Source organism: Ambystoma mexicanum, chromosome 7q, assembly GCF_040938575.1.
Source record: "Ambystoma mexicanum isolate Mex_15411 chromosome 7q, UKY_AmexF1_1, whole genome shotgun sequence".
Taxonomy (NCBI): domain Eukaryota; kingdom Metazoa; phylum Chordata; class Amphibia; order Caudata; family Ambystomatidae; genus Ambystoma; species Ambystoma mexicanum.
In genome coordinates this window covers 506,203,372-506,231,086 of record NC_090941.1, presented here as the reverse complement: position 1 = coordinate 506,231,086, position 27,715 = coordinate 506,203,372, and the positions used below count along the sequence as shown (strand labels likewise).

Sequence of the window (27,715 nt, the reverse complement as noted above, 5' to 3'; positions counted from 1 at the left end):
ATGGGAGACTTGTACACCCTCGTTTCAGTATACGCCCCCAACTCTGGACAATCACATTTTTATGACGCCTTGGGCACATCGCTCGCCAACTTCGTGGAGGGCCAAACGATCGCCGGTGGGGACTTCAACGGGGTTCCTGACCCCACTAAAGACCGATCACACCCCCCGACCCCAGGCGACTTCGCCCAAGCACTTAGCCTCCTTCGTCTCTTTAGGACCCTGGAGATAATAGACTCATGGCGGGTGTTTCACCCTGATGAAAAGGACTTCTCCTTTTACTCGTATGTCCACCGCACCTTCTCAAGGATTGACCTATTCCTGATTTCACCTCACACGTTCCCCTCAGTTAAGAGGGTCACTATCGGCACAAGAGCGATCTCCGACCACGCCCCAGTGCTCCTGGAACTTCGGGTTCAGAACCCTGACCCCACCACCCCGCGCAAATGGATGCTATACGACCCAATCCTCAACGACATGGCCACCAGAGACAAGATCGCAATGGAAATAAAGAACTTCTTTGTGGAAAACCCGGCCTCAGACACCTCATTAGCAAACAACTGGGACGCCATGAAGGCAGTAATCAGGGGCTCCCTGATATCCCAGGGTGCGACCTACCATCGAGATAGACGACGAATCCGGACGGCCCTGGAGCTTGAATTGAGAGAGGCTGAGGCACTCCACAAGGAGAAAGGCTGGTCCCCCAGAACACAACGGGCCATTCGCACGGCACGGAAAAGACTGGAAGCCCACTACGCGGAACAAACCACCCAACTAATGGCGAAGGTCAAACAGTCGTATTATGCGAAGGGCAACAAAGCAAATAGGTTCCTGGTGGCCAAGCTAGCCAAGCAGAGACGCAGCATCGCGATCATGGGCCTGCGAGATACCAACGGGGCCATACTATACTCAGAACCCGAGAAGCAACGCCTCGCGATTGAGCACTTGGCCCAAATCATGAAGGCAACCCCACGAGACCCAGCACAACAGAAGGAATACCTTCGGCAGGCAGAGGTGCCCCAGCTTTCCGACGCAATGAGAGGTGAATTGGAGGAGCCCATCACGGGGGAGGAAATTGAGGATGCCATCAAATCTCTCAAAACACGGGCCCCTGGCCCGGATGGCTTCTCAACCAGGTTCTACAAACTATTCAGGTCGCAACTGACCCCCCATCTCACCACCCTATTCAACTCCTTCAGGGAAACGGGGGCGGTGACCCCATCGATGCAGGAATCGACCACCATCCTCTTGCCCAAACCTGGAAAGGATCCAAGAAGCATAACCTCGTATAGACCCATCGCACTCTTGAACATAGATGCGAACATTTACTCGAAAATTTTGGCGACCCGCATGAATCGCATCCTGCCGAACATCATTCATCCAGACCAGGCTGGGTTTATCCGGCATCGGACCGCAGGCGATAATATCCGGAGAACCCTGAATCTGGTGGACCTCGCCTCCCGCAACGCCCAAAAACTAATCCTGGTGGCCCTCGATGCAGCTAAGGCGTTTGATAGGGTGGATTGGACGTTTATGGAACACACTTTAGGGGCCTTCGGCTTCGGACCGGCGTTCCGGACGATGGTGCTGGCCAACTATGATCGACCTACAACAAGCCTGAGGATCAACGGCCACTTCTCGGCCCCAATCCCCTTGTCACGCGGGACTCGGCAGGGTTGCCCGTTGTCGCCCTTACTTTTTGCACTCACCATGGAGCCCTTCGCACAAAAAATTAGGCGGAATGACCAAATCAAGGGCATAACAAGCGGCCCTTCACACCATAAACTTGCCCTGTATGCGGATGACATTTTACTTACAATCTCGGAGGCCCCATCATCGCTTGAACATGCGATTCGCGAAATCACCAGCTATGGCGAAGTCTCGGGCCTCACCATAAACTTTGATAAATCTTCCGCCTTGGGCATTGGCCTCACCCCAGCAGAGCGAGAACCGCTGACTAGGATGTGCCCGATAGTATGGGAAAGAAGTGCCATCCCCTATTTGGGGGTTTACATTCCGGCGGATCCAAAAGAGACGTACAAATCCAATTTTCCCCGACTTTTCAAGGAACTGGAGGGCGACTTGAAGCGATGGGGGACCCAGGAGATTTCGCTGCTTGGACGCATCACGGCATGCAAGATGAAGCTTCTCCCGAGATTTTTATACATATGCGCCTCACTGCCAGTGGCAATCCCCACGCTGATTCTCCGAGGGATGCAGAGGAAAATGCTGAACTTTATCTGGAGAGGTAAGAAAGCGAGAATCCCTCTCAGAACTATGTTGGGGAGTCCCAAACTGGGGGGTCTAGGGGTTCCGGACCTTCAGGCCTACAGAGCAGCAGCCCAACTGGCCCGGGTCCAGGCCTGGCAAAATACGACAGACCGCCCGAGATGGGTGGAGCTGGAACAGTCGCGGACCCCCCTGCCTCTGCGATTTCTGCCACACATCCCGCCCCCCCTCAGGTCCCATGGGGGAGAGCTCCTGCTTTCGACCAAACACACCCTTAGCACTTGGGACTGGGCGCTGAAACGAAAGGGAGTGCCAAGAGGACTGAGCCCACACTCCCCGGTCTTTCTCAACCCAATGTTCGCACCGGGCATGCATCCCCGCAATTTCCAAAATTGGACCAAAGGCGGGCTAGAAACTATAGACCAGCTGTATGCAGGGGAGAAACCACTCACTTTCACCCAATGTAAGGAGAAGTTCCAACTTCGGGAATGTGACAGGTTTACTTACATCCAACTACGCCACTGGTGCTCACACCCCCAAACCTTGCAAGCAGCGACCCGTCCTCCCACTGCCCTGGAACTTACCCTAGGAGACCTTCCGACTCGCGGCAGCGTATCCACCCTCTACAGACGCTTCTTAAGCGACTTCCTAACCACAAGAACCCGATGTATGGCCCAATGGGAAGCGGACCTGGGACACCCGATAGAGGATCAAACCTGGGTGGACATATGGACCCGGACACATACCGCATCCACCTGCATCACCAACAGAGAATGCGCATACAAAATCATGCTGCGGTGGTACTATTCGCCCCTCAGACTCCACCATATGAACCCCCAGATAGACCACGCTTGCTGGAGAGGATGCGGCCTCCCTGGCTCTTTCTTCCATATGTGGTGGGACTGCCCGAAGATCCGACCATTCTGGAAAGCTTGTCTAGAGTCTATTTCACTGATTACCGGAACAATGATTCCCTTGAAACCAGAACCGATCCTGTTAGGAGCTCCAATTCCCGGGATCTACCCGCGCTCCGGACCCAGAGCGAAATTATTGACTCAGTGCCTACTGGCAGGAAAAACGGTGGTGGCCCGAACCTGGAAATCTCCGGAAGGCCCCCACATTGCCCAATGGTGGACCAAAGTATGGGACATTCTGATAGCGGAGAAGGTAACGGCAGCACGAGCGGGGATGCTACATCGCTTTCGGAACATCTGGGCCCCAGTCCTGGAATTCGACCAGCGCTTCCCCGCCCTGACCTATAAGCCCGCCAGAGCCCTCTGGATAGTGACGAACCAGGAGAGCCCGGAGGAAGACTCATGACCGCTGAGGCTCCAGCCGGACCGCCCAGGCGGGAGGAGCCCGCTGGCAGAGACTGAGACTGATAACCCAGGGAGGAGGATAAAGAAAGAAGACACAGGGGGGGTCTAAAGACTGGGGGTCAACTTGCTGAGATAATCTGTGCATATAATGTCTAGTTATCATTCTGCCTTGATTTAAAATAAACAAAGTTAAAAAAAAAAAAGCGCTTCCAGTCAACAGAGATGCTAAATAATAACTTGTCTTTTAATTACAATTTACTACAAGTTTTTGCCACATAGTGCTGTTCCTAGTATCCAAGTGAATGGTGCTAAATTTAGAAACCTTGGAAGGAGGAAATGCTTAGTACACCCTACCAAGATTCAAACCTGTGACCTGCAGATTAAGCCCAAAACTAATCAGTGTGCAGTTAACTTACTATGGTAAGTAACCAATGTCTGTATACATTAACATAGTAGTGATATCAATTTTAAACTGTGCATTGCCAGATTTACCGCATGTGAAAGCACTGTGATAAAAGCTCCTATTACTACCCAACCTAATGGCACTCACAAACGCATGCACCTTCAAAATACTCACCAATTTCACATTTTATGAGCTTAGACATGGCAGGCAAACCATGTGCATCGCAGGATTTTAAACATTTGGCTGCCTCAGGTACATTCATAGAGCCTAAAGTAATGGTTCTGTTTTGCCTTGAGATGCACAAATAGAAGTGCAAGTCTTGTGAGAGGAAGGTCATGAAAAGCATGCTGTACTAGACATTTGGTTTTTCCATAACACCAAAGAACAGGAATGTTTCTTGAATTAACCCACCAACTAGCATTATACTGAGATCATGCATATTACCTGGTACCCAAGTCAAAGGAGCGCACACAGCGTTGCTGGCACTAATTCGGTGGGCATATTTGATCAATTCCTCTGAAGAAATTGCCCCTGAAAAACAAAACGAAGCAACATTTTTACTGATTTATTCTGTACAACTACATGAAAAGGTCTTTAAGGGTGACACACAAAAACAAATGGCTTGTGAGTAGATTTCTGCTCAGTCTTATTGACAGAACAGAGCGACTCATCACAGCCCACTGGTTGCTTTACATTCAATGGAAGAAGAAATGCCATGGTTACCAATACATTTCACAAGTGCTGCATTACGTCAACATTTCAATTAAGAAAGGACACTTTAATGAAATAATAGGGCACACTAAACATTACCATTGTTCAGGCACTAAGGCAACTGTAACAAACTATCGATCCTGCAATATAAAAAGAGCAAGACTGGATAAGAGCATATGTAGTCACTCATTAAAATAAATAAGGAAGAACATAGGTTAGCAAGTGTAGGCCAGTCAGCAGACACTTCATGATCCCGACCCTGGGGGTGGTGTTCTGCTGGAGGATCATATGTGGGGTGGTTCTGTCAGGATAAAAGGGAAAACCCTTTTAATAACGTTTACCGAGACACAACAAATCTAATGGCTTATAGTAAGATTGAAATTGTGCAAAAAGGTAACTAAGCATTGGGAACTTCAAGTATCATAATGTTAAAAGTACTGGTACAAAGAAGAGGGATGCAGAGGCCCCAACTTGCCAGTTTTAGGTTAACAGGTTAATAACCCACACCTGAGGGAACCTGGGAGGCAAACAAGGCCTCATCAGGTGCAGGGCATGGAGGAGAGTAGGAGTGGAAGGTTGAGTAGTTGCAGGAACTCCACATTAAATAAGTTGCAGCTGAATGAACGTAGAGATGCTGGAACCACTATGGCTTGCAGTACGGATGTGTGAGGGACAGAATCCTTTTGTTAGAGTGTTTCCGTAGTTCTTTAGGTAGGGAAATCCTCATCAGGATAGGGACAGTGACGCGTTTATCAAACCCTTCTTGAGTTTAATAAAATGGAATATTTTGAAAAAACTTCACGAAGTTGTCCGCCTCACATTTCTGACCCCTCACAGTAGTGTGAGGGAGGCCATTCTTTCAGCAGCTATCCAATGATCAGAATTCTCCTCATCTGCAAGATTGTTTGGGAATGTGGCTGCTTCATCTGCTGCAGCCTCACATCAGATTTTAAATGGACAGACATGTGAACAGTAAAATCATCCAAAAATGGGTACACATATTGTGACTGAAGCCACTGATGGGCAGAGCCTTCAGCCAAAAGCTGCTATACCCATTTCAGAATATCCCAATCTGGCCTGGCAAGTATTTTTCAAAAACTTGGATAAAGTGCTGACATATTACCTCTAGCATGCTGGTGCAGACAGAAAGAAGGGGGTGCACTAAGTCAGAGATAGGAGGCAGGCAAGTGGACATTTTGGTTCAAGTTTTAGCTTTATTAAACTTAAGGAAAATCCTCACCTGGCCCTACCGGTATGGTGGATGTTCACTATTCTACCGAAAAAAAAACAGTGCTCGTCAAGATGTCACAGAAACACAACTAGTCCTCTGTCCAAACCAATCCTTATCTAATTGGTCCCACCACTAAATAAAGACAAACTTGACCTAGAGAAGTGGTTCCCCTTTATTGGCCTTTTCTGGTTGGTGCATGACCACCCCCGCCCCCAAAAACATTTCTCTGGAGGAAGTCGCTCGAACTCTGTGGTTTCTCCCACTAAGCTTCATCTTTCTTGAAAAGTTCAAACAAAACAGCAGTTCTTATTATATAACAAGAGCACAAAGAATAAACTCCTGGCTTCCTCCACAAAGAGCTGCTCCCTCAAATCTGACAGTATTAGGTCAGAGGAACTTTAAAAATAAATAAAAAAACAAACATTTGAAAAAAAGAAGAAAAAAGAAAAAAAGAAAATCGATTTAGAAATTACTCACCGTAGTGACTAACATACTCTTAGTCCATAGTCCCCTTTCCTCCATACTGTATGGGCGTCCCTTCCAAGGGACGGGAGACGGAACCTTTTTCATCAGAAAACCCTTCTTCCCCTTTAAATTTAGAGGTGCGCGGGGGTGCGGCCCAGGGAGCATGCGCTGCCCTTACTCCGCCCTCTGGCACCAAACCTCAGTCCCCACTGACGCATCAACAATAGTTTTAACATTGCCTAATGACACCAGTATTATTAGGTGGGAGGTTGGTGGGATGTATGGTGGAAAGGGGACTATGGATAAGAGTATGTTAGTCACTACGGTGAGTAACTTATAATTACTCTTACGTCCTGTCGTTTTTCCTCCATACTGTATGGGTGATTACAACTGATTGTAGCGCAAGGATGGAGAGGACACCCTCCTTAAGCAAATAGGTTCCTGAGAACCGCCTGTCCGAAAGCGGCATCAGATCTAGAGCCGGCATCCAAACATTAATGCTTGCAGAAAGCAGAGGGGGAGGCCCAGGTGGCCGCCCTGCTTATGACTTGCCACGGTACATGGCGTTGGAATGCAATGGCCGGTGCCTTGGCCCTGACTGCATGGGCATGCATGTTGGCCGGGAGCGGCCTGCGCTAACCCTCATATGCTTCTTGGACTGCAGCGACCATCCAGCGGGATATGGAAGCCTTGGAGGCCTGGTAGCCTGGCCACGAGCCACCGAACGTGACGAACAGGGCGTCTGACTTGCGGAAGCCCATGGTCCTTTCCAAGTAGAATTTGAGGGCACGCCTGACATCCAGGCAGTGCAGCACTTTGTGCATCATCCTTGGGATCAGGAAAGAACATAGGGAGGACTATTTCCTCATTCAGGCGAAATGCGGAGGGAACCTTGGGCAGAAATGCCGGGTGCGGCCGCATTACTACTTTGTCCTTGTGAAAGGTGGTATATGGTTCAGAGGCGACCAGCGCCTGAATCTCGCCGACTCTGCGAGCCGAGCTAAGACCGACTAGTAAGGCCCTCTTGATGGTGACCAGCCCAATGTCCACGGACGCCATTGGCTCGAATGGTTTGTGCGCCATGGTGCCCAAGACTAGATTAAGGTCCCACACAGGGTGCGGTCTCTTGACGGGCGGGTAGAGCCTAGTGAGACCCGTCAGATGTTTTTTTTAAATTTTATTTATTTTTAACTTTTATTTTTGATGGCAGAGGCAAATAACAATCCCACGCATCAGAGCAGCAATAAGCGACAAAATCATTACACAACAAGGTACAGTGGCGCATAAGGACAGTGGGAGATGGCCGCGTAAGAGATGCAGCCCCTCAAAGCATCCGGTATAATGGCATATAGTAAAGTTGATTAGGGTGAGTCGTTTGCAGAGGAGGAATTATCCAGGCCATTGAGATAGCTGTTAAAGGCAGTCCAGATGTTTTTAGGCAGAGACCGGGTCGGGAGGGTATTGAGGTATTCCTCCTCACAGTTCTGAGACCAAGTCAATAAATTCAACCATTTCTGGAAGGTAGGAGGGGCAGAGCACTTCCAGTTCTGTAGAATACACTTTTTTTTAGCAATTATACAGCTGACATTTAGGAACTTAGCCTCCCCTCTGCCTCCCCCGGCCCCTCACATCCCAAACAGTACACCCAGCGGGTCAGGCTCTATAACAGTGTCACACATTTCCGACAGGGTTTTCAGGATCTCCTCCCAAAATGAAGCTAGCCATGGGCATCCCCAGAACATATGCAAATGGCCCGCCTCCTCCACACCACAGCGAGGGCAGAGCCTTGGATCAGAAAGGCCAAATCTGGAGATCCTACGCGGGGTGTAGTATAACCAGTTTAACAATTTATACTGGATGGTGCGATATCGAAAGTTCAGGGAGACTATTAGTGTGGGAGCACATTTTCCCCCACATTTGGTCCGTGAGATCCACTTTGAATTCAGACGCCCAGTCATCCCGGGGCATAGAGGGCTGTAATGGGGCAGCAGTGAGGAGGAGTTTGTATAAGGAGGAAACCACCCCGCGGGCCCCACCCGAATTGGCAATGTAGGAAATCCCAGGGGAATCAGGAGGTTCATTAGGGAATTCAGGCCATGCGCCACGGAAGGCAGCGCAAAGTCTATAGTATTGCAGTAGTTCCATTGGTGATCCCGAATGGCCCTGCTTCCATGTCTGCGGAGTTATGAACAGCCCATCCGGGTAAAAGTCTGTTAAGGGTAGGTATCCCAGGGCCTGCCAGTGTCGTGCCAGGGCTATGTCGCCTGTGGGTTCCAACCCAGGGAACCGCCAAGCGGGGAGCCACTTGTAATATGGGTGTTCCTCGACACCTGCAGCAAACAACCGCCTCCAGGCCAGCAAGGTGGTTCGGACCGGGTCTATGGAGGAGTCTGGTTCATATCGTTGGTGTAAGATCAAAGACATTATGTTGGTGCCAGAAGCAGCTAGGGCTTCCAGCTTGACATGAGGGTGAGGGGGGGGGGAACCAGGGTACCAGTAGGAGGCAAACTGTGCCTGCGCTGCGATCCAGTACCGTGTCAGATCCGGAGCGGCGAACCCACCTTTGTCGTAGGGAAGAGTCATGGCCAGCCATTTTTTACGCACGACTCCCGAGTGCCATAGAAACTGAGCACAGAGTTTATGTAGATCTGCCAAGTACTTCCCACCTGGCCATACAGGGACATTTGTGAATACATACAAAAGTTTAGGGAGCAGTATCATTTTCACCAGTGATAGTCTACCCGCTAATGATAACGGAAGAGAGCGCCAGCGCGCTATCTTGGATTCCGCCAGTTCAGCTGCAGCCCGGTAGTTATTAGCTAGGAGGGCGTCTTTGGTCAGGGACACCTGAATTCCCAGATATTTAATCCCGTCGGGGGACCAGCGTAAAGGATACTCTGTGGTAGGTTGGACTGTGGAGCTCGTGAGAGGGAAGAGTTCGGACTTGGAATAATTGATGGTGAAGCCAGAGTATGTACCAATGCGGGTGATGTCACGCAGGATTGGGTCAAGGTGGGCGTTTCAGTCTCTGACGAACAGCAAGACATCGTCTGCGTAGAGAGATAATTTCGGGGGTATCCTGAAGTCGTATTCCTTTACATGCGTGACGTTCCCTAACAAAGTCCGCCATGGGTTCGATGGCCAAGGCGAATAGGATCGGGGAGAATGGGCATCCCCGACGGGTGCCCCGGAAGAGAGGGAACAGGGCGGACGGGAGTTGACACGAACCCTGGCAACCGGGGAGGTGTAAAGCAACTTCATGTATGCCATCATTCTGGGCCCAATGCCCATGGTCTCAAGGACGAGCCACATGTACTTCCAGGACACCATGTCGAAGGCCTTCTGGGCGTCCAGGGTGACCGCAACCGCACTCACATCCCGATTAATTTGTGACATAACATTAAGGAGCATTTTATATTATGAGACGTGGACCTCCCGGGTACAAAGCCTGACTGGCCATCGTGCACCATAAATGACGTAACAGGTAGGAAGCGGTTTGCGATCACCTTGGCAAAGATTTTAGTATCCAAGTTCATTAATGAAAGGGGCCGGTATGATCCACAGTCGTCGCTAGGCTTACCGGGCTTGAGCAGAACCGTGATAACGGCCTCTCGTAATGACGGGGGGGGAGGGATCCCGATTGGAGTATTCGTCCCAAACCCCGAGCAGTTCGGGGGCCAATATCGCTACATGCTCCTGATAAAATTCAGCCGTTAACCCGTCGGGGCCAGGCACCTTTCCCTTGGGGAGACTAGATATGGCCTCCACTATCTCGTCCAGTGAAATGGGAGAATCCAATAGGTCTCTCGTTGCGGGGGAGACAACAGTGGTGGGAATCTGTTCCAGTAGCTCCACTATCTGGGAGTCACTGTGTTCGGGGGGTTGGGAATATAATTCCGAATAGAAGCCTGTAAATACCTCAAGGATGCGTTGGTCAGACCACTGTATCGTCCCCTGACCGTCCTTAACGCAAGTGATCTGGGATTGACCCCACTCACCCCTCGCCAAGGCGGCAAGCGTTTTGCCAGGTCTGTCCCCCTCGCCGAATTTCCGCGCGGCAGAAATACTGCACTTCCATATTGGCTTGCCCATTGAAGGTCTTTAGCTCCTCGCTGATCTGGGAGAGGACACCCGGGTCGACCGAGGCCGAATGGGCGCGCTCCAGGTCCCGAAGTTTAGTTTCAGTATGGAGCAGCGTGGCTCTTATAGTTTTGAGGGCCCCCGACTCTCTAGAGATGGATGCCCCTCTAATGAAGGCCTTGAAAGCATCCCAACGGACCCCCAGGGTGGTGGATTGTGGCATGTTGTGCTCAAAGTAGGACTGAATGTCAGAAAGAATATCCGCTCTAAATACAATGTCCTGCAGAGCGGCCGATTTAAAGCGCCATGTGTTGATGGTGGGGGAGGGTATTCCCAAGTCTAGGGTCATGACAATCTGGGAGTGGTCAGATAGTGTGCGCGCAAGTATACGTGTCTCCACCACCCTGCCCAGCATAGAGTCGGACATTAGGAACACATCAATCCTGGAGGAGCGGTCGTGTACCGAGGAGCAGTAAGTGTACTCGCATGCCTGCGGGTGTAGTGCCCTCCACACATCCTGAAGATCAAGTGTCGCGCAGTGGGACAGGAGTCTACACGCTGCGCCGGCCAGGGGCCTAGGAGCTGTGCCAGTTCTATCCAATGCGGTGTCAAATATAAAGTTCATATCTCCACCCCAGATGACCTGCACCCCCACGTATCCTAGTAGTATAGAAACCACCTGGTCAACGAATTCGGGAGAGTCCACATTAGGGCCATAGGTATTCACGAGCAAATATTCCCTGTTGGCTATGGCGCAATACAGCACAATGTACCTTCCCTCGAGGTCTATATAACTCTTGTGGAGGACAAATTTAAGTGATGTGTATCAATGTTAATACCCCTCTGGCACGCGTAGAATATGAAGTGAAATATCTGTGTGGACCCCAAGTTGGCACTATACTTTTGGCCAGAGGGCCCGTAGAATGTGTCTCCTGTAGGAACAGTATCTTGCAGCCGTGTCTGCTGGCGTACGCCGCAATTTTACGAGCCTTGGTGTAATTGCTCAGGCCCCGCACATTCCAGGTCATCACCGTCACCGGCATCTCAATGATTTAAAGAGTATACCCAAAGCCAGAGAGCCCATGTAAAGCGTTCTCTGCAAAGGCACCATATCACCCCCCATCTTATCGACGTGCGCCATGTTACCAGAGTCACGTATATTCAGGGACATCATTGTTACCAGCATGTTGATAACCTAAGTGACATCCCACCAGCGTTGTCGTAAGGTAAATTCAGGACGGAACCCGCCCTCCTTAGGGTCCCCTGATGCGCTGTGATCTGCCAATCCGCCTCCGCCTTTTCCCATAACACAAAAGAAACCATTTCCCCCCTCCTCCCGCACCACCCCGTCCAAGCAGGCAGTGAGACCCCCCTCTCCCCCACCAAAAAAAAACAGTAAGTCCCACGGAACAGGGACAACAGGCGGTTCCCAACATGGGCCTGCGATACCAGTGGCCCAACCGGGGCCAATACCCAACTTCAAATTAACATGAATATACATTGCATTCACAGTGGGGTGCGCTATTGCCGTGTGGTGGAAACTTGGGAAAGTAGAAATGACAATAAGTCACCAGCGGTACATTGAACATACATTCTGCATGGCGGGGCGCGGCCCCCTGGACGCTGAAGGTGAACTAGACAAGTGTGATCGACACAGGTGTTCAATGCATATACATGGGTGAGCCAATAAGGCTGCATTGCTATCAACACATGAATAAACAAGCACTAATCAGCTGAGGGTTGAACTACAAAGTGGTGTGAGCTTAGTCATTGACCCTAGGGTTACCATTGGGATTGGGTGGTGGTATCTGAGTCTATAAATTTGACAGCCTCCTCCAGCACTGTGAAAAAGTACAATTTTTATCTGAAAGTAATCTTGAGTCGGGCTGGGAAAAGGATTGCGTAGGGGACATTCCGTTCACGTAGCAATTTCTTGACTCCCAGGAATTGACGTCTCTCCTGCTGCACCCCGACGGAGAAGTCAGGGAAAATCCGAATGGTGTTTGAATCAAGGCGCAGGTCACCCTTTTCACGTGCCAAGCGTAGGATGAGGTCCCGGTCCCTGTAATTGAGGATCCTGGCTATAATAGGTCTGGGGAAGTCTCCCGGTTTGGGCCGCGGGGACAGGGCCCGATGGGCTCGCTCGACTGTGAAGAAAGGGGATAACGCGGGGTCTCCCAATAGGTCTTTAAGTAGAGTTTCGACCGCCCACTCCATGCGCCCCTCCAGGGCATTTTCAGGGACCCCTATTATGCGTTGGTTGTTCCTCCGAGAGCGGGATTCAAGATCATCGCACTTTGACTTCACTACTTTCATGTCACGAGTCAGGGTGGCCACCGCATCCTGCAAAGTATGTAGTTGATCTTCATTAGCACCAATTCGGTTTTCGGCCTCGGTGATCCTTGTTCCAGCCTGATCGACTCGGGATTTCAGGGATGCAACATTGGCGTTAATATCGTCAAGTTTTTCATGAAACGAGGCAAAATTCTTGGCCATTGACTCCATCATGAGAGTGAGGTCAGGGGCCACTGCTCCAGGGAGGGAGTCGGGTTCAGGATCATCCTGAGCGGATGTCGCAGCTCCATGATCTGCACATGGGGTTGCCTTTGCAAATTTGTCCATGGCGCCCACCTTACTGGACCCTCTGGATCTGCCAGACATAGCTAATGCGATACAGGGGGTGACCCGACCAGTCGGGCCTGGTCCAGTATGAGGAGCAGGAGTATAGGGTTAAGTTCCACCATCAAGCAGATGCAAGTCGTTGAAATTGAAGGGGTGTGGAGGCGGCAAGAGGCAGCCGATGCGTTCAGGGTCCTGATAGCCGAAGGGCCGCTATGCAAGCAAAGCTAAAGCATCAGACCGCCCAACCGCCCAATGTGGAAGGCGCCGGGGCAGAGAGGGACCACCATATAGCACTGCCAGCACTGCCAGTGTGATGTTAGCCTGGGTGGGGAGAACAAGATGCCCACTGATGAATAGATTGCTGATAATACTTGGCTGGGGACAGTGCTGGTTAGGCCCAATGTTCTATAACCGCCCAGATGAGCCACTGGAGGAGACTATAATGGGACGGCGGGGCTGCGGTATGGAGGCGGTGAGGTCGGTCGGATGAATAAATCTCCAGTACAGAGGATGCCAGGGCCGTGAAGAGTTACGTTGCACCAGATGGGTGTAAGGCGCAGCAAGAGGCGCACGATGACCGTCCAGCAAACAAGCCAGCGCTGAGGAGGTGGTTTTGAAGTGATCCCTCTAGGTGATAGCGAAGGATACACCGACCTGGGAATGCGGCCAGGCCTCAGTCACCAAGGAATGGCACAGGTCGAGGCAGTTCTGGGAGAAGGTGGCCGACTGCGCGCAGCCCTGCAGGCGCACTCTGAGCCCAGGAGACGTTCAGGGGACAAGAATACCAGAGCCCACCTCCACAGCCAGTTGATGAGGAGGACCAGGGGGCACTCGTGTGGGGGCCGTGGCACGGAGATGAGAAGTGCTGGTGAGCTCCACTGGTGTCAGGCCCCTCCTCCCCCCCGGCTCCTCACCTGACCTGCAATCACGGGCCTCCGCACGTGGGGTTCGCCGTCCTGTCCCCCGGTCGAAGCAGCATCCAGAGGTCGTCCGCCTCCGGGAAGCGGAGGGTTGAAGCGGCTCCGGCCGCCAGGTGCGATGTCCACTTGAGCGGGCCCCTGCAGGCACCAGCCCGCCCTCCCACAGCCAGCAGGATCGAGGCGCAGCGCCACAGGGTGAGGAGGAGGGGCGGCCGAGGGCCCCGCACCAAACACAGCCTATGACCCGGGCGCGGCAGCAGCTGTGGTAGGGGTCGTTAGCCCCGGGAAACGAGGAGTTGAAACGGCTCCAGCCACCAGGCGCAATGTCTTCTTGAGCGGGCCCCGCAGGCACGAGCCCGACTCCCCTCGGCCTTCAGGATGAAGGCGAAGCACCACCGGGCGAAGAGGAGGGGCAGTCGCGGGCTCCACACCAGGCACAGCCTCTGCCGCCAGCGCGGCGCGGCCAACCAGAGGGATCCCAGCCACACACGGGGAGGGAGGGAGAAGCCCAGCAAAGGTAGCCGAGGTCGGCTCAAAGCACAGAAACAGGAGCAGGGAGGGATGGACCCGGTGCGCCGCAGGGCACGGCACGATCAGCCCGCAGGGTGGCCCCCAGCCGGGCCTCCGGCAGTGCCGGGGTCCGGGTCAGTGTTCAGGTCCAGAAAAACTTCAGTCGGGCCCAGCGGGTTCCCGGAATCACGGTTCTGGCCAGAATCAAGTCAGAACCCTCAGCAGAGTATCAGGAACAATCCGAGATATTTTAAGGGCGGTGATTGCAGCGCGTACCGCCGATGTGGTCGGATATGTGCCCAGACCTCACGGAGCTGGAAAGCTAAGAAGCCATTTTTCGGGCTGCTCAACAGCACCCCCCCACCCGTCAGATGTTTGACGATAGGGTTGGAGGAGGAAAAAATGCCTTCCACGGAGTTCCTGTACGCCCCAATGGCTGCACGGTATGTACGGCAGGTGTCGACCTGTACTTCCCGAATGAGCGAGGTGCGCTGAAAAGGAGAGCATGTCGTCCAAATTGTAGGCCAATGGGTCAATTCCCTTGGACTCTGCCAGTGGCACTACATAGTTCATTTGCTCTTGTACTGGGCCCTGGTGGCTTTGCTCCTGGTGCCCTGTATGATCCCCACACTGGCCTGTGAGAGGCTAAGGTGCCCAATCGTTACCTGCTCAGGTACCACGCTGTGAGGGCTAGGTTCCCTGGCGTGGGTTGGATGATTCTGCCTCCCTGCTGAGCCAGAAGATGTGCTGGGCCCGTCGTAAGGTGCATCGGTTGCACCTCTGAAAGGCTGAGGAGCACCGAAAACCATGGCCTGGCCGACCACCATGGAGCTATCAGAATGATGCGGAGTCGGTGAGACTCCTTGATCTTGCAAATTACTCTGTGTACCAAAGGAGTGGGCGGAAAGGCGTAGGCTTTCATGCCGGTCCACTGCCAGGATGCGAACTGGGGGCACTTCTTGTTGGGCAAGGTGGCAAAGAGATCCATGTGGGGATGACCCCACCTACTGAAGATCTCCTGAGTAACGAAGTCGTTTAGCTGCCACTCGTAATTGTCCGCTCCTAGCCTGCTGAGTCTGTCCGCCTCCAGGTTGGATTCCCCTGGGAGGTAAATTTCCTTTTCCAAGGCCCATTCCCACAGTCTGCACAGAGGAGGGGATCTGGTGCCTGCCTGCTTGTTGAAGTAGTACATGCTGGTCGAATTGTCTGCCTGGATGAGAACAGCCTTGCCCTTGAGGAGTGGGAGGAATGCTCTGAGCGCTAGCCAGATGGCGTTGAGCTCCAACCAATTGATGTGGTATTCCTGCTCCTGTGGAGTCCAGGTGCCGTGGACCGAGAGATTGTCCATGGTGGATCCCCAGCCTTCGAGTGAGGAGTCTGTGGTGCTGGTGGCCTGCAGAGGGGGCGGCCAAAAAGGCTTGCCCGCCTGTAGGTTGCAGTCCATGGACCACCAAGTTAGGTCCGGGTGGAGAGATGGAGGAACGTTGATCATCTCTGATTGCGAGCCCCGCTCCTGATTCCATGAGGCCACGAAGTGCGGCTGAATCCTTCTCATCCTTATTCTTGTGTGCGGCATGGCTAACAGGACCGCCACTAGTAGACTGGGTAAATGTTGGTACCACCATGCTGAGGTCACCTCTCTGCTGAGGAAGTGGGCGGTGGCCTTCTTTATGGCCGAGATCTTGTCTTCCGACGGGAAAACCCTCTGAGCGGGGGAGCAGCTATGACTTCTTGAGGTTGAGTGAGAAGCCCAGGTCATGTAGTGTGTTCATAAGGGCCTGGGATGAGTGGTGAACCGCCTCCGGAGACGTAGCCCTGACAAGCCAGTCGTCGAGACCCTGTGCTCTGAGGAGGGCCGCTACAGCGTTCATAAGCCTGGTAAAGACTCTGGGGGCCGAGTTGAGGCCAAACGGAAGGACTTTGTACTGGAAATGGCAGCCCATGATTATGAACCGGAGGAAAGAACGATGGGGCTGCCAAATTGGGAAGTGTAGGTACGCATAGTTCAGGACCAGGGAGCACATCCAGTCTCCCTTGTCCAATGTCTCCGCTATAAAAGATGGCGTAAGCATCTTGAATTTTTGCAGGGGTAAGGAGAGCTTGAGGGTGGAAAGCTCCAGCACAACTCTCAGGCCTGCCTTGTTCTTCTGAAAGGCGAAAATCCTGGAGTAGAAGCCAAAGCCTGGCTGGGAGGCTGGAACTTCTTCCACTGCCTGTCTCTCTACGAGTGACCGGATCTCCGCCAAAAGAGTTGCTGTCCCAACCTGTGGGAGTCGAGGGGAGGAGGGAGGAGAGGCTGGGATGGGTAGGCGGTACCCCATGTATACTACAGAGAGGGGTCTGCGTAATTCTGGCGCCAGCAATGTGCGTGGAGAGCAAGCCTGCCACCCACCGGAGGCAAGTGGACCCGAAGGGGCGCGTCAATACTTCTTTGCCTCGGAGACTGAGGAGGGGGACTGGGAAAAGCCCTTACTCCCCCCCCCCCCGCCCTCTTTTTGTCGTTTGCGCCGGCTCTGGGACGGCGAGTGGTCCGGCTGCCTGGATCTGCGTTCCTGGAAGCCGCCGAACCCTCCATATGTACGACTCTTCTCTGAGCGCTGCTGAGATTGGGCGTAAGATTTGGGCGTGGTCTTTGTAAGAATGGACAAGGACTTTGCCGTTTGTGAGCTGTTCGTCTTCTTGTCCATCTCTTTGTCCGTAGAGGAGTGGAAGAGGTCCCCCCACCACCTCCCCACCCCAACATCAGATCTAGGATGCGCTCCTGGACGTCCGGGTTTAATTTCGTATCCCGGAGCCAGTCTGTGCACCTCATGTCCATGGCAATGCAGATGGCATAGCCTGAGGTATCGATATGTGCTACTGTGGATTCCATGAGGGCGTGTGCCACTAGCTTGGCCTCTGCTAGCCCCGCCTTAAAGCGAGATTGGCATTGGCAGGGGAGTTCCGGGAGGAAGTCCACAATTTTCCGCCATAACTGTTGGTTGGCGGCAGCCCGCATGGCATGTGCATTAGCCTGACACAGGTGCAAGGAGGCGTTGGAGTAGATGATCTTGCCGTAGGCCTCCAAGATGTTCTCCTTGCCTAGTAGCGCCGCAGAGGAGGCGGCTGAGGACGACTGAGGCTTGGAGTATAGTGATGCTGCAGCGATCACCGAGGAGTGGAGTGGAGGAAGGGTCGAGAGCAAGCGTGTATCCCCCTCCATCTGCCTGTACTTGGCGTCCAGGCTTCGGTTGACCGGCTGGACTGAGTGGGGCCTGAGCCAACCCTTCTTGGCCAGGGAGACTACATCGGTTTGCAGTGGAATCCCCGTGTTGGCAGAGTGGCGCCTTGTGAGGACTTCAGCCAGAACCCCCTCTGCCGGTCGCTCGACCTCGGGCTGAGGGAGGCCAGGTACTCCACCAGGCCAGCAAGACGTTCATGGAAGGCCCTAGCTGAGGATGGCGTGTCCGGATCTTTCTCCTCGTCCGTGTCCTGCAGATCCGGAGGATCTTGCGGAGGAGGAGGGGTAGATGGAGCCAGAGGCTGAGGTACAGAGACTGCTGCGGAGTCTGAGGAGGCAGCAGAGGTTTCAGAGTTGGCTGTGGAGCTGGAGGAGATGGCTGCACTGGGGTTTGGGGGCCCGATGAAGGCATCTGTGGTGCCTCTAGCATGGCAGGAAGGACTTCCCGGACTGCGACCTTGATGATAGCCCCCCATCTGCAGAGAACTCATGAGGCAGAGGAATTTGTCGAAGAGCACCTCCTCACTGGCCGAAGAGGTGGTAGGGGGTACCGACAGAGTAGCGGGGGACTGCTGGAGCCGCTGCGTACCCAGTCCGTATGGACGCATGGGAAAGCTGCCCTGCGCATATGAAGGGTAGACTGTAGGCCATGTACCTGGTTGCGACCAGACCCACCTTGACACTCGTTCTTCGCCAAATTCGTGGAATGGCGTCGGATGGGTGTTCCCGATTAGCGTGGCGGCCGTTTTGTCAAGCTGCCTGCGATGTGATGCGTAGCCGGCTGGGTCCGGCCTGGTCCAAGACTCTAGCGTGTGGATCACTGGGCCTACCCTGCTCCTCGGGTTTCGACCTGGTAGGTTCGACAGCCTCAACTCAGGGGTCAATAGAGCTAAGTATAGGCGACCCCTCGGATGTATTGCCGGTCCCTCCCACACGTGAGAGTCCCTGAGAAGGAGTCTCCCTTGCGGGGTGCGCTGGAAAATATCGGCCCCACTTTGGACCTGGGACGAAGCTTCACGAAGTTCTTGAGATCCTCTGGAGGCGACTTCTGGAAGAGGTCCCTCCACCCGGCTAGTCTGTTTTTCAGAGCCTTCGAGGACAGCGAGTCACACGCCGAACATGAGTCACACGCCAAACATGATTGCCAAACGTGGTCTGGGCCAAGGCAATGTAGGTAGAGGGCGGGGGGGTCTGAAGTTGGAAAGAGCCTGTTGCAGGACGGACACCTGCTGAACCCTGTAGAAGTCGACATGCGCCAGGGGGAGCGTGACGCCTTAGAACCGAGTGCCTGAATGATAGATGAGACAAAAAAGACAAAGAAGAAGTACCGCGCGTGGAATTACATGGCCGAAGCCAAACCCAGGAGCGCTGGTGAATTTGGCCCGTTCCTGTCGACACGGAAAAGGGGACTGAGGTGTGGCAGCGGAGTCAGGGCAGCGCATGCTCCCTTGGCTGCGCCCATGCGTGCCTATAAATTTAAAGGGGAAGACGTTTTTTCTGTTAAAAAAGGTTCCGTCTCCCGTCCCTTGGAAGGGATGGCCATCCAGTATGGAGGAAAGGGGACGGGAAGTAAGAATAAGACCACTCTGTGACCGTACAGATCAGTCTTTATAAATCAGACTGTCATACCCCTGCTACACATGTGCGTGCAGGGGCTGACAGGCACAGGAGTGTCGGGTAAGTGAATGTGGGGCTGTGTGTGCACGTGTGTGTGCGCAGAGTCAGTGTGTGTTGTGCTTGGACCGGGGAAGGGAAAAAGGTGAATACAGGGGTGGGGGACGGGGGGTAAAGGGGAGGGTTAAACCCCCTGATTTAGAAAAAAATTGTATGGGGAAGGGGGAATATGTCATATTTCGGCATTTTAAAGCAACACAAAAACGGCTGGAGAAAAAAAAGTATTTTTTGTGTTCGGTCTTTAAAATGCAGAAATATGACATAGAACCATTCTGACAGTTCAGCTCTCTCTTGAAAAACGTGGTCTTGGAAAATTGAGGTAGTTACTTCTCCTGTTCTTTGTCCACCTTTCCAGGGTGATTGGATTTTAGATATATACTTGTCGCTGGTCCTGTTGTGACAGTGAGTCTGGTTCATTTTACTTCTTACAGTTCTCCACCCACATTGTGTGGCTGCGGTTTGTAACCCGGACCTCTTGGTTCAAAGTCTACTTCTTGAGGAATATATCTTTCATCTACAACCCTTACAATTTTTTTCTACTTCTTTCAGGTTTTCAGTCACCCCCTCCTAGGGTATATGCTTTAGGTTGAGCCCTTCAGGGCGGTTTGTTTAGTCTTTGGTTTCTAGCAGCCCCTACTGGGTTATATGTAGTATTCCACCCTCTTTGGGTTTTTCTTTCAGTTCTGTTGTGTTTTGTGTCCCAGTGAGCCCCCTTTATATTTGTTAAGCTTTGTTAGCGTTTGGGTTTTGTTTTGGCGTATCATGGAGCTTAGCCGTCCTCCTCCCTCTCCTTGCTGCAGCCCTCGGCTGGTTGCTCGGCAGAGTTGTGTGGTCTCTCTGCAACCCATGTATGCATTGTGGTTCTGCCTCCAAGCTAAATTGGTTCCGCGCAGCAGCAGAGGCTGCGTCGGCTCCTGCTCTGCATGGTCTCTACTGCTGGCCCCTTTCCGGTGGTCGTCCTCTTCCGCCATGGCTCTGCTCAACCACCAGGTATGGCGAATGTCCCTTATATAGACATTACCATTGGTCATGACTTTTACCTTCATGGACGGGGTCAGCAACCAAATCCAGCATTTTTTAAACGGCCATCTTCTTTAGCAATGTGATCAACTTGCATGCATGCAACAATTCTCTTGAATACAGGGTCTAAGGGAGATAGTACAGATTGGTTCACATGGGAGTCCTTAGCCGCTAAGAAGGAGTGGCTGACCCAAAGTGAGATGACACTTGCCCAATCCCCAAGCGAGTGTTTTGCATAGCAGGCTCATCTCCCTAGTCTCAAAGGGGGTGGGTCCGTCTTGTGGAGAAGGGACGAATTCCCTAGATTCATCACAGTACCTAACCAAATCCTATGTGTAAGGTGGCTTAAAGGCTCCTGACTTTGAAATCTACTGTATGGCGGCTCAGGCCCAGTTCGCCTCCCACTGGATTGGTGAAGAGGAACCACCACAACACTTCAGGATCCAAAAGGGTGCGGTGGGAGAACACTTTCCCTGCACGATTCCACCTACATCAACAATAAGAAACTGCAGGGCGGGAAAGGTACTCAATACACTGGGCAACATGTACCCAAACTGTAGGTTTCTGGCAATGGGCAACATGCAGGCAGGGCATGTACCCACACCCACAATGGAACTACACTATTACAGATTGAGAGCAGCTTTTAAAGGCAAGATGGCCAACACTCCCAAATGAACCAAAAGTGGAACCAAAAGTGGATCCAAGTGTCACATATCACTCATTCATATAACTGCCAAAACATAGTTGCTACATTACATGCACTCATACCAAAATCAATGCCTGATATGCTGGCTACATTAAAGGATGCATGAACGATGTAAATAGGGTTAGACATAACGGACGAAGACTGGCAGAGAATGTGCAAGCTGGTAGTGTTTTTCCAAATTAAAGATTAGAGTTGCACAATTTAAATTGATACATACATTGCACTACCCTCCAGCCAGAATGAAGTTCTTCAAACGCGACAAAAGCAGCCTTCAGCCAAGATGATGCGCAAAGGAAGCCAACTATATGCACATAATGTGGAGCTGCTTTAGGCTACATAGGTTTGGCAAAATGTATGTGAGAAAATAAAATAACAGAAATTATGGGTGAAACAATAGCACCAGAACCCAAACTTGTCTTTTTGGTTTGTTCAACAAAATGCCAAAGGTCATGTACAGATTGCTCACGTAGGCTGCTCCCTCGCCAAAAGATATATATTTAGGAACTAGGTCCCCTGTGCACCCCCCACCATTGAAAGCTAGTTAAGTGAGGTCACGTGGGACAATAAGAACGAAAGTATGTACATCAGTATGACTGTTCAATCCTCCAGGCCCACAGACATCTGGATATCATATATGAATTACTTGTTGAAAAGACCTCAAACCAGATGTGCCGCATTATGATAAAAAAATACATTGGCTTTATACCCATTGTCATTTTGATTTATTTATTGTTCACTTGTTAGGCGCTTGTACAGGAAGCAAATAATGTTCCAAAGCGCCCATAGGGCAACAGGGAGGGGACGGAGGATGATAGACAATGAAATTACAACAATGTTAAATAATTCAATACAACAATATAAGAAGAGACAGGGGGGACGGGATGCTCACTGTGTGCACAGAGGTATGCACAGGCATCCGCACTGTCACAATGTGCATGTCATGATAAGATGTATCCTTTCCCTTTTGTTGACTCTGTTGGAAATTGTTCGATGTATTTCATTGGATGCACATCTCAATATTATAACGTTCAACCAAGCGAATAAGGAGTAAAAAAATAAATAATGAAAGAAAAACATTAAACTAGCTTACCATCAAAGCCTTACCATGAGCTCTTGTGGGCAGGAGGCCCCCCACGTCAAACAGCCGCACATTCACTCCCTTGGTGTCAACACTACATCGAGGGCAACCATTGTCTTTATCTGGACCATGACCTCCTCCCAGTAGGTTCCCAACCTCAAACACTCCCACCAGGTATGCCTCCAATCCCCATTCATGTCACAGCCCCTCCGGCACTCCTCCAAGGTTGCCGAAAACATTTTATGCAGCCTTTCTGGTGTATAATGCCACTGTACCATTATCTTATACCAGTCTTCCCTAATCTGGATCGACCTCGTCAGTTTAGAGATATTCCCCCACAAGTGTTCCCAATTTTCCCTAGGGATGTCTATCCCCAGTGTCTTTTCCCATATTTTCATATATCCCCCCATGCAGGGCCCGAATCCCCTTCCAACAAAATTGTGCACCCCACTTTCCACCATTGCCTGAACGCTCCCTGTACAGTCCCTGGTTGGAACTGTGGACTCCCAAAAAGCAGGGTAATAAGGGATGGCGTGTGGACAGAAATCCCTTTTCAATCAGGCGGTCCCATATATTACACACCACTGCCAAAACCTGACTTATCCGAGTGTTTTGCAGCCCATCTCATCTATGTAGCCATAGGACCCCTTCCAAGGAGCACCCCGCCACCGCCCTATCCATCCTTACCCAGGGTTTCGACATATCTCCAGTAAACCATTCTCGCACTGCTCTCAGCTGTGCAGGCTCGAAATTCTTTGTAAAGTTGGGAGTCTCCCCCCTGCCCCTTTTGTGCATGCTTATTTAACAAATGCTCCATCGCCCCCACAAAGTCTATCTTTTGAAAGCAGCCATTATGGTAAAGCCACAAAACACCATATTATAGAAGTGAAAATAATGGGACTGTACCAGCAAAGTGAACAATTCTGAATGCCATGCTTGAGTCTATGTACTTTAATTTGACAATAATGAACTTGTCATTTTCTAAATTGTTCAACATGAAAAGCAACAAAAGAAGTGCCAGAATAAGTCTAGAAGAATCTAGGACAGGGCCACCTAAGTGGCCTCAGGCTGAAACATATGCCGCTGAGGCAGTCATGAGAAAGATTGGAAGAATTACAAAAGTGACTTGGTTAATAACTGGGTTACCACTTTCCAATCTAGATGCAAGCTTAATAGAAGTTCATGTCATTGATGACCTAAGCAGTATCACTCCAACAGTTCTATCAAGTCTCAAATTTAACATTATTGCAGGTGAAAGATCCAGTTGGACAATGCCTGCGGGGTAGTACAAGGATATTGGAACAAATAGCTGAGATTGATCCACGATGACATGAAACACCAGTTCTGGTTGAAGGCATTGAATGAGGATATGGTAATCCCTGCAGTGTTGTGGTTCTGGAGAACGTGTGGGGGAAGTTGGCCAACTAATACTGCAACATTAAAATGGCTAGTTACTCTCAACATGCATGGACCAGCTCGGAAGACATGGGCCCTAATGCACTGGATAACAGCAGGTATTTTCAGTAGATGGCATAGACAAGTCTGGGCAATCCAAGTCCCAGGAGGACTAATCTATACATGGAGAACGTTCCCACTCCAGAAATAAACCTGACTTGTGGATCAGGAATGTTTCGACAGTGTGGCCAAAAGTGGCCCAGCAGATCCAAGGTATGGAGAAGGGGAAGCCAGGTCACATACTGGCTGTTGAATGATTAAAGCCTCCCACAATTGTCCTATTAATATCATCTCTAACCAACAGTATGCATGGACCGACCACAACTTAATTACATTTAACATTCAGTCCATACCTGCCAGCCTCTCTCCTACCATTGCACCGGCTACTGCCACCCGCAATAAACGTGACATCACTTGCGACAGACTCCTCCCCCTCCTCCTGGTTCTCAATGACCAGGTTCGCTCATGCTCCGACCCCACGGCTATGGTTGACACCTTTAACCTCGCTATGCAAAAATCCTTAGATATCATCGCCCCATCCAAATTGAGAAAACCCAAACCTCGAGCCCACCTGAACTCTTGGTTCACACCCCAGCTCAGAACCCTGCGCAAAGAAAAACGAATTGCGGAATCACATTGGAAAAGCAACCAGTCCGCAGCCAACAAATCGTGCCTCCTCCTGGCCACCCTTAACTACAAGGAAGCCATATTCCAGGCTAAAAATAGACACTTACAATAAACTTATCGAACAAGCCAAATCCAACACCAAAGAATTGTTTAGAATCCTAAAAGAACTTGAAACCCCTGTCACTGCACCAGACACTTGCATCAAAGATAGCACTTGGTGTACCAAAATCCAAGAGGCTCTCCTCGGCAAGATTGCCACCCTCCAAATTAAAATCAATAACAAACAATCAAGCCTACAATCCAACCCACAACCCAACCCTATCCCCACCCTAAACCACCCCATCCCAGACTCTCCGACTCCTTTTAGCTTCTCTCCACTCTCCATTTCCGAAGTGGAAACACCAGCCTTAAACCGATCAATTGCCAAGGCAACCTCTGCCCGGCAGCTATAATCAAGGAAGCAGCTCATGACCTAGCGCCATTCATTACTACGCTCATCAACTCTTCCTTTAGCTCTGGGATCGTACCTGACAATCTAAAGGACGCGTGGGTCATCCCCCTATTGAAAAAACCTACCCTGGACGCTAGTATACCCACAAACTACAGGCCAATCACCACGGCCCCGTTTTTACTAAAAATCCTCGACCGTGCAGCATATCTACAAATTCAAGATTACCTTGAATCTAACAAACTCTTGGGACTTAGGCAATCTGGGTTCCGGCCACCTCACGGCACTGAAACTGCCCTCACAGATTTAAAAAAACAGATTGAAGATCTAAAAGACAAAGGCAAACTTGCTCTCTTACTCCTCTTGGACCTTTCGGCGGCTTTTGATCTCGTCAATCATGAAATCCTCTGCCACCACCTTAAATCAGCTGCACACTTCTCTGATAAAGCTACAACCTGGATTAGCTCCTTTTTAGACAATAGATCTATGCGCGTGTTCTCTCCACTAGCAGCCGCCCCACCTGCACCCGTCTCCTGTGGCGTGCCACAAGGATCTTGTGTTTCACCCACGTTGTATAACGTGTTCACCAAACCTCTCTTCGATATCTTGGACTATCTGGGTGTTACTTACACCAACTACGCCAACAACACCCAGATACTAATTCCTATCTCAGGTGACTACACGGCTGACTCACTCGCTATCAATGTCAACTACCAGGACATCCAGGCGTGGATGGCTCAACACGGACTCTGTCTTAATGATGAAAAGACTGAGCTCCTCATTCTTGGTTCGCCACAAAAACTTACCAAACTCGACCCTGCATTCAAGTCCTTCATCATCGATGGGAATATTATCCCAACCGCCAAGGACACAAAAACCCTAGGGATCTACATTGACTCGACCCGATCCCAGACCAGACAAACTAACTCAGTCTCTTCCGCAGCAGCATATACCTGCAAGATTACAGCCTGTCGCCCTTTCCTCTCCGCAACCAATTGTGTCACCCTGGCTAGAATTCTTGTATTATCCAAGATTGATTACTGCAATGCGCTGTACCTAGGCACCAATTGCTGCAACCTAAACAAATTGCAAATTGTCCAAAACAATGCGATTAGAGCTGCCCTCAACATTCCCAGGCGCCAGCACATATCCGACACCAGACGCAATATTCGCTGGCTCTCAGTCCCACACCGTATCTCCCTGAAAACCCTGGCTCTTACCCACAAATGCCTTCATAACCAAGCTCCCTGCTACCTGGCCAACCGATTTGCCCTCCACAACTCCATTAGACCCCGCAGAATGGCTCATTTAAACTGCCTTGAGGTTCCACGTTTCAATCTCCAAAGATCAGGTGGAATTAGCTTCCCTATCTTGGCAGCTAAACTCTGGAACACGCTTCCTAATGAGCTTAGAGCAGAACCCTCATTCCCGAGATTCAAACACCTAACGAAAACCTGGCTGGCCGCCCAGGACATTTAGCTCCGGGTTCTCTGCTTAATATGTACATGTATATATAATCTGCTTGTCCTCTCATTGCTATTATACCTGTAAATTATGTATTATACTTGTAAACTTTGTAATTATGGTGCTGTCTGTTTTTCCTATGTTTTAACTAAGTGATGCGCCCGGTTGCCCCTGGGCCTGGTGCGCTATACAAATAAATAAAATACAAAAATAAAAATAAATCTGTTGGCAGAGGAGTGACAAGGTCTGATGCCAAATGAAACTAACTTTCTCCTAAATGATGGCCTTGAGGGAAAGGTTGGAGCACAACAGATACAAAGTACACCTACAATATGAGGTTGGATTCATTGGGAGTACTATTATTCCCTATGCTTTTCAAAATGATTAGAACTCTTACGAGACCGTCAGACATACAAAAAACTGTTTTAGATAAATAAAAGTAAAATGTTGTCATGAAAGAAACGCTTGGCGTTAGCATGGAACACAGTAACCTTTTGTACCATGTTAGATGTAATGTGCCACACAACCAAAATACTGAAATTGGCTGAATAGTATAAATCTGCATTACTGATTGGGATACTCACTACCATTATAACTTTCCACTCTGCAGGTGGTGCTGTTGTCGTAAAACTTTCAAGACCTCTTTGCATTCATAAGGAAAGTATGCTCCTTATCCTTCGATACTGTAGAAATTACATTTACCAATACTAACAGTGTTGTCGAAGAACATGATAGCATGCCTGTTGAAAAGCAAAGGATCAATCAAATTGATTATTCTTGATAAGGATGTTCTTATCTGCATCTTTGATTTCAATGCCAGAGCAACACACTAAAGTTGCGAATAGAATTCACACTGTAGAAAATAAAATTAAAGTACGATTGGACCTGGGTTGAGACACCGAAATAAACAATGCAAACAATGAAGAAATACAATATTTATGCCAGTTGTGCCGAGAGCACAATTGCGGCATTGTAACAAATTATTTTAATACAAAGTAATTTACTTCTGATGACTCGCGAACGTACATGAGCCACGGTCAGAGCAAAACGGCAACCATAACTAGAAGATGACACTGCAGTCCTATTAGAGGAGAGTGTGTGGTGAGAGATTGGACTGTTTGGCAAGGACATGATGACCCATAAGGCTGCATCTGCATGACATTACCCTCCTTTCTAGGCACAGGTATGCTAAGCAACACGCTCCACGTCGTTACATGAAGACATGGTTAACTGCCCGAGAACCAGAATAGGGATCACACAGGCACTAGATGCCTGATCAGGTCTTACTACGTCTAGTGGAAAGATCCGCTTGAGGTGGTGGTCAGTACCATGTGGGTAGGCCGAGCACAATTGTACACATCTCAAAGAGTGATGTAAAGCTGTGCCCTCCAAGATCACAGGCTGCTGTATTAGGAAGTTCATTGTTGAAGTAACTAATTAAATGTATCCATCATACTGACTTCTTCTGCATAATGCTCTAAAACTGCATAAAATTCATGATATTTCTGGGTCCAGGTGTCACAATTCTGGGACTGG

General features: G+C 50.5%; 1 protein-coding gene across 2 annotated transcripts in view; it reads right to left on the bottom strand.

The window, feature by feature from the left end:
• The window catches only part of MED4 (mediator complex subunit 4), a 550,363-nt gene that overhangs the window by 140,381 nt on the left and 382,267 nt on the right, over positions 1–27,715 (bottom strand). For both annotated transcript variants that reach the window (XM_069640681.1, XM_069640680.1), the window contains exon 5: positions 4,393–4,479. In XM_069640681.1, coding sequence (XP_069496782.1) covers positions 4,393–4,479 — 87 coding nt within the window. The remainder of the gene's footprint in view (positions 1–4,392; positions 4,480–27,715) is intronic.